Here is a 16,578-nt window from a genome sequence, read left to right on the forward strand (position 1 = left end):
GTTTTTTGAAGATTGTATTTATTTGAGAGAGAGAGTGAGCAAGAGAGAGAATACAAACAGGGGCAGAGGGAGAGGGAGAAGCAGACACCCTTGCTGAGCAGGGAGCCTGATGTGGGTCTCGATCCCAGAATGCTGGGATCATGACCTGAGCTGAAGCCAGACGCTTAACCAACTGAGCCACCCAGGTGCCCCTAGGCAAGGGTCTTTCTTAGATGTCACTTACCAGGTTGAGAAAATTCCCACTCACTCTTAATTTGCTGAGGGTTTTTATCATGAATGGGCATTGAATTTTCCCAAATACTTTTTCAGCATATAGTGAGATAGTCATATGTTTTTTCTTCTTTAATCTATTAATATGGTGAAATACATTTTTGGTTTTCAAATGTTAAACCAACCTGTATTCGTTACGTTAAATGTAATTGTGTGTGATTTATTTATTATAACTTTCAGGTAATTTGCTAGACTTGATTTTCTAATATTTGGTTAAGGAATTTTGCATCTGTATTAATGAGGGATACAGGCCTTTTCTTTTCTTTTCTTATAATGCTTTTGTCTGACTTTGGTGTCATAAAATGACTGCAAATCAAAATGAGTTGGAAAGTGTTCCTCTTTTGCTTTAAAAAAAATTGTATTATTTCTTCCTTAAATGTTTGTAAAAATTCACCAATGAAGATATCTGGACATGGGATTTATTTTTATTTGGAAATGTTTTAATTACAAATGTAATTTATTATATGTATTAATATATATACAGTTATATAGATTATTTCTTTGTTTTTGAGTAAACTTTGTAAATTGTATTTTTCAAAAATATTTTTTCATTTCATTAAGTTGTCCAATTTACTGGAAGAAAATTGCTCATGACAAATCCTTATTATCCATTAGTGTTTTCAAAGTATCTGTTCTGATTCATCCCCACTCTTGATATTGGTAAATTGTATCTTTTCCCTTTTATCTGATAATTTGGCTTAAGGTCTATCAATGTTATAGTTTTTTTCAGTGGATTTGATTTTTGTGTATTCACTTTTCTCTATTGTGGTTTTATTTCCAATTTCTTTGATTTTAACTCATCTTCATTATTTCCTTCTTTCTGCTTACTCTTGATATAAATTGCTCTGCTTGTCTGGATTCTTAAGGTAGAAACTAGGATCACTGATTTGATATCTTCATTCTTTTCAAATGTAAGTATTTAATTTTGTAAATTTCAATCTAGCCACTACAGTGACATCCTCAAAAGTTCAATATGTGGTCATTTCATTTTTATGTTATTCAAAATATTTCCTAATTTCTCTTGTAATTTCTTCTTTGAATTGCTTGGTAGGTCTAACAATTTGGAAATTTATTTGATATCTTTCTATTATTGTTCTCTAGTTTAATTCCATTTTTATCAGAAAAAATATTTCGTATAATTTCCATCCTCTGAAATTTCCTGAACCTTCTAACTGGTCTGGCCCAGAAATTTTGGGAATGCTGTCTCATCAGATGTCATCAGGACATATTCAGTTCCAGGAAATCTTTACTTCCAGGTCATCAAATGATGTATAGTCCAGTCAAGGTTTGATGCTTTCTTTAGATATGTCACATGAATCCAAAAGTCTGTTCCTGGGAGTTTGATGGCACAAGGGCTGGTTAGCAGTACATGATAGGGGCCTTTCCAGCACAGCTGAAGAGAGCATTTCTGGAGGTGTCATTTTCAATAGAGAAAATCTCCAGGTTGAAGGTGTGATGCTTAAGGTCTTTCTCTCCCAGGAGTGCACTGTGAAAAGATTATTCTACCAAAGGATGGTTATTTTTATTATTTTCACAATATGCAAATTTTACTTATTTCTTTTCATTTTTTTTGACATATAATTGACATAATGTCCTATTAGTTTCAGGTGTATATCATAACGATTTGATATGTTTATACATAACAAAATGATCCCCGCCATAAGTTCAGTTACCGTCGCCATACAAAGTCATTATAATATTACTGACTATATTCTCTATGTTGTATATTGTATCCCCATGACTTAATCATTTTATAACTGGAAGTTCATACTTCCTAATCTCTTTCACGTGTTTCATCTGTCCCACGTACCCTCCCCTCTGACCAATAATCTGTTTTCCTTATCTATGAGTCCGTTTCTGTTGTTTGTGTGCTTAGATTCCACATATAAGTAAAATCATACAGTATTTGTCTTCCTCTGACTTATCTCACTTAGTATATTACCCTCTAGGTGCATCCATGTTGTTGCAAATGACAAGATTTCATTTAATTTGCTGAGTAATATTCCATTATGTTTATATACCATATCTTCTTTATGCAACTGACTCTGCATTCTTATCCAAATTCATGGTTTGTATTTACAGGCTTTATTTTTGGTAACACATCTGGTTCCAAAGAGTTCTTTGGGGATAATAATACTGTTTTAAAATGTCTGAAGTTTTGCTGTCTTGCAAAAAGTTTATCAGCTACTGCTTCATGTTTATACCTACACAGTATCTTCCCAAATGTGCTCAGCTAGTTCTTTCAGTGTGCTTTTGCAGTATCCACTCATCTGCTTTCATGGCTGCTTGAAGCAGGGACTTCCAGGAGGGATACATGACTCCAGGTTTGCTTCTGTAGGGAGAATTTTCTTCCTTAAGTCACAGTATGTGTCAATAAATATTTTCAGTGGGCTACTTTTAGAACCATCATACAACTGGGAATTGTCATTTACTTCTGATTCTGTACTTGTTGCCTGTCAAACCTTTGTAAAAACAATGTACCCATAAATATGGGCTATTGATGGAAGTACCTGAGGGTTCTCCCTCCTACCCCTTGTTACTGGTATGTGACCTCAGTAGGTTTCCAATCGACACAATTTCTCTCCAACATTCGACATGACACCCAGGAAAACTCCTTCCTGGTACCAAGGGACAAAAGGTCACTGAATTAAGAAAACCTGACTCTTTTTTAAGATTTTATTTATTTATTTGAGAGAGATGGAGGGAGAGAGCACAAGCGGAGGGGTGGGGTGGAGGAGCAGGGAGAAACAGAGGGAAAGGGAGAAGCAGACTCCCCGCTGAGCAGGGAGCCCCACATGGGGCTCAATCCCGGGACTTGGGGATCTAGACCTGAGCTGAAGGCAGACCCTTAACCGACTGAGCCACCCAAGCGCCCCAGAAAACCTGACTCTTGATCAGTGATGTTTTCAAAGAAAGATCCTGGTCAAAAGAAGGAAATGTGAAAATTTGTAAAGGGAAACCTCATTAAAATGGATTCAGGAAGCCAGAAGCAGGAGCCTTCGCATGGTACTACTTTGTGTCAATTACAGGAAGACGTGTGGGATTACAGACCCCAAAAGAAGAATCATCAACGGGAAAGAATTATCAATTTATAAGGCACAACAGACAAAGATACACACTGCACCTCCTATAAGAAATCAACTACCCCAGCAACTCAGCCAATGAGAAACCATCATCACCCTGAACTCTTCCTTTTCTGCAATAGATTTTGTCCAAAACAACCATTCCTAATCCCCTCCTTCCCCATGAAATAATATTTTCTCCTTTGTTTGTTGGACTTGTCTATGGCTTACTTAGCTTGCTTGTCCCAAATTGCAATTCTCTCCTATTCCTGAATAAATCCATTTGTGGTTAAAAAAGAAAATTATTTAGAATTATTTTGTAGCTTAGAACATGATCTATCTTGTGCACTGAAAATGTATATTTTTCAGGCTTAAGGTAGAGTGCCCTATTACTCTCAGCTAGGTCAAGTTGGTTGATACTGCTATTCTGGTGTCCTATATGCTTAGTGATTCTTCTGTTTATATTTACATCAGTTATTAACAGAAGAGTGTTCAATTTACTTATTTCTCCTTTTAGTACTATCAGGTTTTGGTTTCTTAATTTTATAACTCTGGTATGATGTGCTTGCTTTGCAATTTTTGATTGAATCAAAAGAATTGTGAATGTTGGGTTATTGGGAGCTGGATTTTGTTGCGTTTCCTTGATGAATAGTGGACTTCATTCTGGCACAGTTATATTATCTGAGAGCAGTTTGATTCTCTCTGGTTTGTTTTAACCTATACCAGAGCAGGTCAAGCAGTCTTTATATTAGGACTCATTTAGCCCTTCTATTAAGGTGACACTCTACTGAGGACTCTATCCAGTGCTGTGTAGCACCAGGTCCTTCCAAACTAGCTGGTAGTACCACAAACTATTCTTAGCCCTGTGTAGGACTTTCTGGGAATTTTTTGACCTAGAGATTTCCAGTAGTTCTCTTCTATGCACAGGTAGTTTCCTGAAATATGTACTGATCAGTATCCAGCCAAAGACTAGGAGAAGCCTCTGCAGGTCTCCAGGGCCCTCTCCATGTAGCTTTCTGCTCTCTGGTGCCCCATGTCATCAGTTTTCACCATGCCAGGATCCCCAAACTCCAATCTCTGTCTCTTCAACTCAGCCAGTCTTTGGCTGTGTAACCCTCCCTGTGCTTCAACCTGGAAACTGCCTCTGGGCAGTGAGCTATGACAATCACAGAGATCACATCATGTGTACCTGTGTCATGGATCACAGCTCTTTGTTCCTGTTGTCCAAAGCCTGAAAACTGCTGGCTTATATATTTTGCCTTGTTTTCTAGTTTTTAAAATCAGAATGTAAAACTGCTCTCTCCTACAACATCATAGCCAAAAGCAGAAATTTGTCTCTGTTTATAAATCAATGAAACTTTTTCAGATGTTATACATCAAAGATGCTTTTTCACTGAGAATAAGTTACTAGTCATCATGATGGAAGGATCATTTTAAATAAAGTCTTTAATGAAGAATCTTTACCACCATAATTATCTATATTTTATTCTGAATTCTGGGCTCTAATTTATCTTGAGAAAGGAAAAACAAAAAAAGGAAGATTATCTTTGACATTCAGAAGCTGGCCTGGCACTCATGGATAGGCCATGGTGTTCTATTGAACATAATCTCACAGAATCCTAGCTAAGACAAGGTTACTCTGAGACCTTGATAAAATGAGACAAAAGAAGGCTACTTCCTAATTTTGTCTAAGCACAAACAAAAACAAGTTTACTTTGCCACCCGCAAATACCGAACACCCTCTTCTTTTGGCCAGATTGAGTGAATGCTATATCCTTACCAATTACACCTTTAACTTCATTCTATTCTCCCCTCTCTATAGATAAGATTTATTAAGATACACAATCATTTTGGGGCATTATTCAATTTAGAGAAAATCCCTGCCTTCTTTCCCTCTCCAAAATCACTTAGCCAAAGTTTAAGTTTATGTTTTTTCTAACACCCTCTTACTGATACTCCTCATGACTCCCGACAGCATGTTTTCTCATTCACTGCAATTAGTAACAAACTCAACTTGCTTAACTATGGGGATTTACCTGGTTGTCTTTGGATGAATGACATTGACAATTTGGATAAACCCAAAGTGGCTCTAATGCAGGACTTTCAGGCAACGAATGAGCAAAAGAAGTTTTACTCATATATTCTTTTGACCAGTCAGAATTTTTGTATTTTCCAAGTATCTGTAAATCCAAAAGCATTATGATAGTTATTCAATTCTTTGTAATTTTGGATTCTCAAAAAATTTTAATTAGGCTTAAACCCTCCTGAAAAACACGTGTTCAGTCAGATCACACTTATTTCAGTCTGATTTCTAAGATCTTATGTTCTCGGAAACCCATTCTGCCTCTCTCTATAATTTCAGTAGACAATGGAATAAGATGTTGATATTTAAGACATGGAGGAAAACATAACAGTTTAACACAGGTATGAAAGCCTGCTGTTATCTAATAGAAATGCTCTAGATAAAATATACCATTTAGCAATAAGTAAACATCTAAAGAAAAGGAAAAGTAAGGACTATGAAGTTATACACTGTAAAGGAAATGTAACTTAAAAACAATGGCTAAAATGGATTGTATTACTTCTAGTTCAGTGGTCATATGATGACCATTACTAGAAAATATCATTTTCACAGAGATATTTACTGCCTATTAAGGAGGCTAGGATGAGAAATTTATAGGCAAAAAAAAAATCAATGAAAATATGTCTATTGTATCAACAGAATAACGACAGAAATTTTGGATGAAGAAGAATAATTGAAAGCAGGATGACTGACTAATAATACAAGAAATATTAAACTGTGCCTTCTAAGAACACAGCAGTTACTTTTGTTCTGAAAGGTAGAAGCGTTAGAGTCCTCCGTGTCATTTGTAGAATAAAAACATGCTTTGGAGATACTATTCCCCTTAAACAGTGGTGTTCAACTATATATAAAATGGAAAATTGTACCCAAGGAAATGGTCTTTACCTTTGGTAAAATTGATTGGATCCTTACAAATTTATTCATTTAATACATACTTTCTTTTTTTATTATTATGTTATGTTAATCACCATACATTACATCATTAGTTTTTTTTTTGTTTTTTTTTATTATGCTATGTTAATCACCATACATTACATCATTACCTTTTGATGTAGTGTTCCATGATTCATTGTTTGCGTGTAACACCCAGTGCTCCATGCAGTACATGCTCTCTTTAATACCCATCACCAGGCTAACCCATCCCCCCACCCCCCTCCCCTCTAGAACCCTCAATTTGTTTCTCAGAGTCCACAGTCTGTCACGGTTTGTCTCCTCATCCAATTTCCCCCCCTTCATTCTTCCCTTCCTGCTATCTTCTTTTTCTTTCTTTTTTTTTTTTTTTAACATATAATGTATTATTTGTTTCAGAGGTACAGGTCTGTGATTCAATAGTCTTACACAATTCACAGCACTCACCATAGCACATACCCTCCCCAGTGTCTGTCACCCAGCCACCCCATCCCTCCCACCTTCCACCACTCCAGCAACCCTCAGTTTGTTTCCTGAGATTAAGAATTCCTCATATCAATGAGGTCATATGATACATGTCTTTCTCTGATTGACTTATTTCACTCAGCATAATACCCTCCAGTTCCATCCACATTGTTGCAAATGGCAAGATTTCATTCCTTTTGATGGTTGCATAATATTCCATTGTGTATATATATATATATATATATATATATATATATACCACTTCTTCTTTATCCATTCATCTGTTGATGGACATCTTGGCTCTTTCCACAGTTTGGCTATTGTGGACATTGCTGCTATAAACATCGGGGTGCACGTACCCCTTTGGATCCCTACATTTGTATCTTTGGGGTAAATACCCAGTAGTGCAATTGCTGGATCGTATGGTAGCTCTATTTTCAACTTTTTGAGGAACCTCCATACTGTTTTTCAGAGTCGCTGCACCAGCTTGCATTCCCACCAACAGTGTACGAGAGTTCCCCTTTCTCCACATCCCTGCCAATATTTGTCATTTCCTGACTTGTTAATATTAGCCATTCTGACTGGTGTGAGGTGATATCTCACTGAGGTTTTGATTTGGATTTCCCTGATGCCAAGCGATGTTGAGCACTTTTTCATGTGTCTGTTGGCCATTTGGATGTCTTCTTTGAAAAAATGTCTGTTCATGTCTTCTGCCCATTTCTTAATTGGATCGATTGTTCTTTGGGTGTGGAGTTTGATAAGTTCTTTATAAATTTTAGATACTAGCCCTTTATCTGATATGTCATTTGCAAATATCTTCTCCCATTCTGTCGGTTGTCTTTTGGTTTTGTTGACTGTTTCCTTTGCTGTGCAAAAGCTTTTTATCTTAATGAAGTCCCAATAGTTCATTTTTGCCTTTGCTTCCCTTGCCTTTGGTGGTGTTTCTAGGAAGAAGTTGCTGTGGCTGAGGTCAAAGAGGTTGTTGCCTGTGTTCTCCTCAAGGATTTTGATGGACTTCTGTCTTACATTTAGGTCTTTCAACCGTTTTGAGTCTATTTTTGTGTGTGGTGTAAGGAAATGTCCAGTATCATTCTTCTGCATGAGGCTGTCCAATTTTCCCAACACCATTTGTTGAAGAGACTGTCTTTTTTCCATTGGACATTCTTACCTGCTTTGTCAAAGATGAGTTGGCCATAGAGTTGAGGGTCCATTTCTGGGCTCTCTATTCTGTTCCCTCTATCTATGTGTCTGTTTTTGTGCCAGTACCATACTGTCTTGATGATGACAGCTTTGTAATAGAGCTTGAAGTCTGGAATTGTGATGCCACCAGCTTTGCTTTTCTTTTTCAACATTCCTCTGGCTATTTGGGGTCTTTTCTGGTTCCACACAAATTTTAGGATTATTTGCTCAATACATTCTTTCTTAATATGTAATAATTCTATCTTCCTACATAAAAATTCAATCATTCTAATTTTTATAAAGAGAATTACTTCTTACTCTATTCACTGCCCTGGCACAATCAATATAAGAATATAAATTATTCTACAGAAATAACTGTGCCTTATTAATGCTCAAAATAACAAAGACATGTATCATATGATCTCACTGATATGAGGAATTCCTAATCTCAGGAAACAAACTGAGGGTTGCTGGAGTGATGGGGGGTGAGAGGGATGGAGTGGCTGGGTGATTGATGTGGGAGAGGGTATGTGCTATGGTGAACGCTGTGAATTGTGTAAGACTGTTGAATCATAGACCTGTACCTCTGAAACAAATAATACATTATATGTTAAAAAAAAAAAAAAGAAGAAGAAGATAGCAGGAAGGGAAGAATGAAGGGAGGCAAATCGGATGGGGAGACGAACCATGAGAGACTATGGACTCTGATAAACAAACTGAGGGTTCTAGAGGGGAGGGGGGTGGGGGGATGGGTTAGCCTGGTGATGGGTATTAAAGAGAGCACGTATCGCATGGAGCACTGGGTGTTATATGCAAACAATGAATCATGGAACACTACATCAAAAACTAATGATGTAATGTATGGTGATTAACATAACATAATAAAATTTAAAAAATAACATTTGTGCTTTAATTTATAATTTTGTTGTATTTAATAACATAATTTCTCTTCATGTAGCCAACCCATGGAAGATATTCTATACAATATAAACAGAGCATTTATCCTTAAAGCAAAATGTGGTTTGTCACTATTTTGTATAGTAGATCTCTAAGGTTTATTCATCTTGCATTACTAAAAGTTTGTACCCTCTGATTAACACCTCTCCATTTCTCCCTCCCCCATCCCCTGGCCACCACTATTCTATTCTGTGCTTCTTTGAGTTTGACTATTTAGATTTCTCTTATAAGCGGTACTATGTAGTATTTGTCCTTCTGTGTCAGGCTTACTTCACTTTGCATCATGTCCGCCAAATTCATCCATGTTATCACAAATGGCAGGAATTCTTTCTTTTTTGAGCCTGAATAATATTCCATTGTATGTATATACCACATTTTCCTTATCCATTCATCTGTCAGTGGACAGATGGCTATTATAAATAATGCTGCAGTGAACATGGGAGTGCTGGTATCTCTTTGAGATTCTGATTTCAACTTCTCTGAATAAATACTCAGGAGTGGGGTTGGTGGATCACATGGTAATTCTATTTTTAATTTTTTGAGGAACCTCTGTACTTTTTTCCATAGTGGCTGCAGCAATGTACATTCCCACCAACACTGTACAAGGAATTCTCTTTACAGCATCCTCACAAACACTTTTTTTTTTTTTTATAATAGCCATCCTAACAAGTGTGAGGTGACTTCACATGATGGTTTTCATATGCATTTCCCTGATGATTAGTGACATTGGGCACATTTTCATATAATTCTTGTCCATTTGTAAGTCATTTGGGGGGAAACATCTATTCAAGTCTTTTGCCTATTTTTTAATCAGGTTATTTGGGGTTTTGCTATTGAATTGTAGGAGTTCCTCATATATTTTGGATTTATTAGATATATGTTTGCAAGTATTTTTTCCATTACATAAGGGGCCTTTCATTTTGTTGATGGTTTCCTTTGTTGTCAGAAGCTTTTTTTAGTTTAACGTAGCTCTAATTGTTTATTTTTGCTTTTGTTGAGTGTGCTTTCGCTTTCATATCCAAGAAATCATTGAAGACCAATGTCAAGAAGATTTTCTCTATGTATTCTTCTGGTAGTGTTATAGTTTCAGAACTTAAGGTTGAATTGTATGCTTAAAAATTTAAGAGGGTAAAGGGGCACCTGGGTGGCTCAGTTGGTTAAGCAACTGCCTTCAGCTCAGGTCGTGATCCTGGAGTCCCAGGATCAAGTCCCACATCGGGGTCCCCACTCAGTGGGGAGTCTGCTTCTCCCTCTGACCCTCTCCCCACTCATGTTCTCTCTCACTCTCTCTCTCTCAAATAAATAAATAAATAAAATCTTTTAAAAAAAAATTTAAGAGGGTATGTTATATGTTCTTATAAAAAATAATAATAATACTAGGGAGATGGGAGGAAACTTTTGAAAGTGATGGATATATTTATGGCATAGATTGTGGCAATGATTCCACGAGTATGTACTTAATCCCAAACTCATCAGGTTGTTTACATTAAGTATGCACAGCCTTTTGTATGTCAATCATACCTCAATAAAGTGGTTTTAAAAAATGAACATAGTTTGGGGCACCTGGGTGTCTCAGTTGGTTAAGTTTCCAACTCTTAATTTCAGCTCAGACCATGATCTCAGGGCCTCTGTCAGCTCCGTGCTCAGCATGAAGTGGGCTTAAGATTCTCTTTCTCCCTCTCCCTCTATTTCTCCCCACCACTCACACACACTGTCTCTCTCTCTCTCTCTCTCAAATAAATAAATAAATAAATAAATAAATAAATAAAATCTTAAAAAAAAGAATGTAGTTTATTGAATTTTCAATTAACCAAAAGATAAAAAAAAAAAAAAGATTTAGACTAACAAATCTTTCTTCAATATCCCCTCCTCACTTCTCATTCCTGTTTTTTTTTTTTTTTAGATCACAGACTATGTCTCGAAGACTACAGGAAAATCAAAAAATGTATTTTCATGCTGAATGTAAACAATCATGTCAGTAGCAGAATTGGCATTACAATGCCCTACTATATTTTCAAGGCTATGCAAACATCTATCATGTGTCCCTCCCTTCCTCAAAAAGGATTTTAACCCAAAAAGGATTATGAACAATAAGAATCATTAAAAGAAAGGCCATGTATATAGATCCTAAAGAACAAATATTTCAGGCATCTCAAGCTCTTCTTTAGTTTGATAGGGATATACTGAAATGAATTGGCTTTCAGAGCTCTAATTAAAATTATGAAAAATTCCAAGGATTAGAGATTACATATTTGGATTCCAAAAATCCTCTTTGAATAGTGATTCACAAGAGCATGGAATTGTGCTCTAAAATTAGCAAGCAGAAATGCCTATTTCCATGGCTTTAAACAATAGTATTACTCAATATTAGTAAGGCCAATAATTATTATCAGAATATAAAGCATTTACTGATGAGAATTATGTGCACTTTAAACAAGAATTAGAACTTTTCATATGTTAATTTTTATAAACCATCTGTGAATATATTTGATGAAAAACACATCACAGTGATAAGGGTTTTGTTTGTTGTTGTTATTAAAGAAGTTATATTTAATTGGTTTTTGTGATGGTTCTACAATACAGTAAAAATTACGTAAAGGTGAAGAAACACACTTTGTCATAGGATGGCTCATTAGCCATGTAAAAGAAAATAAGGGGAGAAGTAAACAGAAACAATAATTTTTAAAAAGTGTTTGATCATATTTTAATATAATCTAAAATCTAGATTTCTTTGGACCATTATAGAAACATGTTTATTACAGAAATGATTGCAAATAGCCTTTTGAAAATAAGAAGCTGAAAGTCGAAGTTTCTGATATTTAAGAGTCTGATTTATTAAAGATCAAGGTGCGTTCTATATATCTAAGCTGATAAATATCTCATAACTTGTCATAAATGAGGAAAAATCTCTTCAAATATCTAATTAGTGTTTGCATCACAGACACTAAAAATTGAGAGAAATATCTGAAGAAACATCAAATTGTCATTCAGTAGCAGTATAACTATATAACATAACTTTTTCATATTGAAGAATTTATATTTCACACTGAAATTCTGAAAAGTGAAACTAAAGTTATGGGATTTCAAACTATTCTTGAAACCAGCAGTAAGGTGTCAAATGCTGAAAAGTGCACTAGAATAGCAGTCAGGAGATCTAGGTTGTAATGATAATTCTACAAACTTTTAACCTCAGGCAAGTCATTTAATTAACATTGGATTTGGTTATTAATTTGTCAAATGAGAGGTTAGATCTCATGCTCTAGGAAATCCCATATCAGTTAAATATCTATGAACTTGATAAATTAATAATAATCACAGGTATCAATATCTATTTTCTATGAAATGTCTATTTTGTGTCAAGTGATAAACCAGACTCTTTGCATGGAATAACAATCTTCACAGTAGAAATATCTTAATTTCAGAGATTTGGAAACAGAGACTCAGGGAAAGCAACTTGCCCAACAGACAAATAATAAATGCAGGAGCTGGGATTCCAGCTGATCTCTGTCTGTCTTCCTGCCCTCATGCCAACTCGATCATACATTCTGATTTTTATCCAACTGATGACAGAATATTCAATCATTCAAGCCGCATGACAAAACTTAAAATAATTGCTCAACTATCACATAATGGTATTTAAAAACTTCTATTTGAACCGTAACCATCAATGATTCAATAAAGAAGTTTTTATTACTTACAGCTGTTCCAAGGATATGAGTCCTTTAAATGTTTGCTTATCTAGGACATGAATTTCATTCTTGTACAGATACCTGAAAAACATATAAAATCCTATTAAGTTATAAATTTGCATAGATACAACCTTTCTTATATCAGGAATTTTTAACCTGCAGTGTGGCTCTGAAGAGATTTAGAATGTTAATAGATTCCCTAAAATTATATGGAGATTTTTATTTCATTTGAATATATTCAAGTATCTGGGTAAGACAGTTCCAAGGCTCTCATCAGATTCTCAAAGAAATCCTTGATCCAAAATATTAAGAATCACTGCCTTAACCTCTAAAACTTAGATTGTAGAAAAATTCTAATGAGGTCACATGTACTGGGTAGCAACTTCTCTAAGAAAAAGAAAAGTTTGACTACAACAATTTTTTCAAATTCATTCTATCATACAGAATATATTGAACTAGGAGTTACATTTGCAAAGCTGGCAAATATCATAAGATTCATCTGAAGGGGGATAAACACATATTAACAGATCCACAAGATGTATTTTGGTTCTCCCATGGTTACTGCTGAAAACCTACAGGAAAGGATACTGTTAATGGATTTAGAAATATGATAATGTAACTAATCTGGCCAAAAGATTTGATGAAAACAATTTCCATAACATATGAGCACTATGTCTTTTTTTCTTCAACTATGGGATGGCAAAGTTATTTCATTTTTAAATCTCAGTGTGAATATTTGGTGAATGTCATGAAAGTGAAACCTACGTCTTTTCTACTTGTGCCTCTGGGGATCTGAAGCAATCAGAATTCCTGAAACTTTCTACCAAGTTCCTCTGGATTGCACCTTTGCATAAGCTAGAGCTCACAGTGATTTTTTTTTAACATTTTTTATTTATTTATTTAACAGAGAGAGACGGTGAAAGAGGAACACAAGCAGGGGGAGTGGGAAGGGGAGAAGCAGGCTTCCCGCTGAGCAGGGAGCCCGACATGGGACTCAGTCCCAGGACTCTGGGATCATGACCTGAGCTGAAGGCAGATGCTTAACAACTGAGCCACCAGGTACCCCCTCACAGTGATTTTGAATGCTTCAGGATCACCTGGTGGTGTGTTAAAAACACTGACTCCTGAGCTTACCCCCAAACCTCCTCAATCCAATTCTCTTGGGGTGAGGTCTAGGAAACTGCATGTTTATCAAGTTTCCCAGTTGATTCTGAAGCAATCTCTCAGCAGATGACTTAAAAACCATAGACACCATAGAAATCACAATTCTATTTGAAAATGAAAAAGAGATTGCTTTTCCAAAGTATGCTTAGTAAAGCTTTGGAAATTCCAAATTACTTTCTCTTCCCACAGATTAGAACTTCTGTTAAGTTTTGCAGAGCAGTAGTAGTAACTGGTAGAGATATATGCCTAACTGGAGATATTTCCTTAAGCATTACTTGATACTATGGAAGATCTTGATTTGACCTAAAATCTCAGAAATACAGCTATGTGTTAGGATGGCAAGAAAAAAAAATTCTAGAACCATGTTTCTTCAACTAGCTCATAAGGAGTATTGAGCTGTGGTCTCAAAAAGCACCACTGGTTCTCAACTGTGGTTGTGATGTGGGAAACAAAGGCAGAAGAAAAAAAATCTTACTACTTAACAGCCCATTGACAAGTCCTTGGAACAGGCAGAGTGACATTCCTCTAGGAACTCAGTTGCCTTGATGTTAATACTTTTCTAAGGGCAAAAGGCAATCTTAGCCTGACCCCCAGGATTCTGTAAGTCTTCCATAACATATGAAAATTCCTTTGGAAACCTCTTTTATCTTTATCCCCCAAGATACATGTTGGCAATCATCCTCCAAGCATATGACCCACCGATATACATCTGAAGAGTCTCATGACTGAGTTTTTACTAAACAGTAATAAATGACCTTTTTCTAACAATAGCTAGCCCCCTAAGGATCCTGGAAACCTTGTTTCCAAAATATCTGGGAGGTTTATGCTATCCCTAACCCCTTCCAACTTGAAAGTATATAATGGGTCACTCCTCATGACCCGGGTGCAATTCTTTGCCCATGGGTCCTTTCCCCATGCTTTAATAAAACCACCTTTTTGTACCAAAGATGTCTCAAGAATTCTTTCTTGGCCACTGGCTTCGAACCCTAACATCTTTCCTACATCAACTGTGTGTGAATCAGTATATAGGTATATGAATCAATATTTCCAAGATATGATTTTGAGTTCTAATCAGGCCTTATACTGATGGAAGGGATACTGCCTCCACAAACTCCAGTTTAATAGTGGGTCTGGCATGTGGAATAAGCATCTGGATTCTTCAAAACTCCACAGAAGATAATAATATGCAGAAAATTTTAAAACCTCTATTCCAGGGGTATAGACCAGGTAAAAAGTATTTTGTAAATTTATTCCAGAGGATTCAGATACACCTCCCTGATAAGGACCCTCAGACTATCAGAATGTCAAAGAACCACATTACTTTTCAGGTATCATATCTTGAGGCATAAAAAAAATTGACACAATTTCTGTAGAGATGTGTATAAAGGCTTAAATAGTTTTTTTTGTTATTATCATATTTAAATAATGATGAGCTGCTTCATAAAAATTAAACTAAATTATCAAATATTCATTGAGGAATCTCAAAACTGAAAACCACCTATAAAATTTTACATCATATATACAGATTCATTTTAAATGTTTTATTTATTTATTTATTTATTTATTTATTTATTTATTTATTCATGAGCATCACAGAGAGAGAGAGAGAGGCAGAGGCAGAGGGAGAAGCAGGCTCCCCGCCGAGCAGGGAGCCCGATGCGGGACTCGATCCCAGGACCCTGGGATCAAGACCCGAGCTGAAGGCAGATGCCCAACCATCTGAGCCACCCAGGCGCCCCTACAGATTCATTTTAAACTTATATTTTATAGAAAACTAAAAAGGTGACTAAATAGTAGTGAAAAAAGCAATAGAACTTCTATAGTTAGATCAGTGCATGTTGATTAAAATAATAAAGTATACAGTCAAGATACACTGCTACTTAACACCAGCAAGAGAAATTCCAACTTCCTGTGGGATCATGGTAACCACCTGAATTCAAATCTCTCCACACATACTGAAAACAAACTAAGAGGGAAAAAACAAATCAGCCAAAATACAACCTATACCATGACTAGGAGAAAGAGAAAATTAGTAACTTCAATTTACATTTAAGTAGGGGAAATATTAACACCAGCAAAGTCAGCTCCAGAGGCTGCTTTGCAGAAAGGAGTCAGGCAGGATTTTATAGACAAGGGGTATGGGAGAAGGGGGTGGAACAGGAAAGCTGAGAAAGTACCAACTTAATGAAAATCTGTCTGAGCCCTGGGGGATCAGAGCCCTAGCTCCTGGGCATTGACAGAAAGGGGCTGGGAAAGTGCATGGGGGAAGCACCTCACAATTTCAAGGTGTCTTGTGGAGGAGTGGCATTAAAGGTAAAGAAGGAAGTAAGAAGCTAAAGGATCTTACAGAGATAAGATAATATAGAATCTGAAGACACACCAAGGGGCACCTGGGTGGCTCAGTGGGGAGCCTGCTTCACCCTTTGCCACTCCCCCTGCTTATGCTTTCTCGCCCTCTCTGTCAAATAAATAAATAAAACCTTTAAAAATATTAAAAAATAAAGGCACACCAAAAAAGGCTATACTTAATAAGGAAATTGTGCTTCACTCTGTCAATAGAAGGGCATGGCCTTGAACTAAGAAATAAGCCATCAAAAGTTCTCTCCTCTACCTTCATATTTAATCACCTGTTACTCAAATCAAATGTTAGTATCTAACCTTGAGAAACCTAAGGAGCAATATTTATGATTATATTCTAAAATACCAAAAAAACCCATGTTAATATCTATTTATATTTCCAGATGCCATAATAGTATGACTGGACATTACAAAATAATTGCTGCCAAAATTATTAAAAACA

General features: G+C 36.0%; 1 protein-coding gene across 1 annotated transcript in view; it reads right to left on the reverse strand.

Annotated features, from left to right (window-relative positions):
- Positions 1-16,578, reverse strand: part of PXDNL (peroxidasin like) — a 483,807-nt gene that overhangs the window by 220,836 nt on the left and 246,393 nt on the right. The window contains exon 4 of the mRNA XM_021688214.1: positions 12,624-12,695. Coding sequence (XP_021543889.1) covers positions 12,624-12,695 — 72 coding nt within the window. The remainder of the gene's footprint in view (positions 1-12,623; positions 12,696-16,578) is intronic.

This window comes from Neomonachus schauinslandi, chromosome 4 (genome assembly GCF_002201575.2).
Source record: "Neomonachus schauinslandi chromosome 4, ASM220157v2, whole genome shotgun sequence".
Lineage (NCBI taxonomy): Eukaryota > Metazoa > Chordata > Mammalia > Carnivora > Phocidae > Neomonachus > Neomonachus schauinslandi.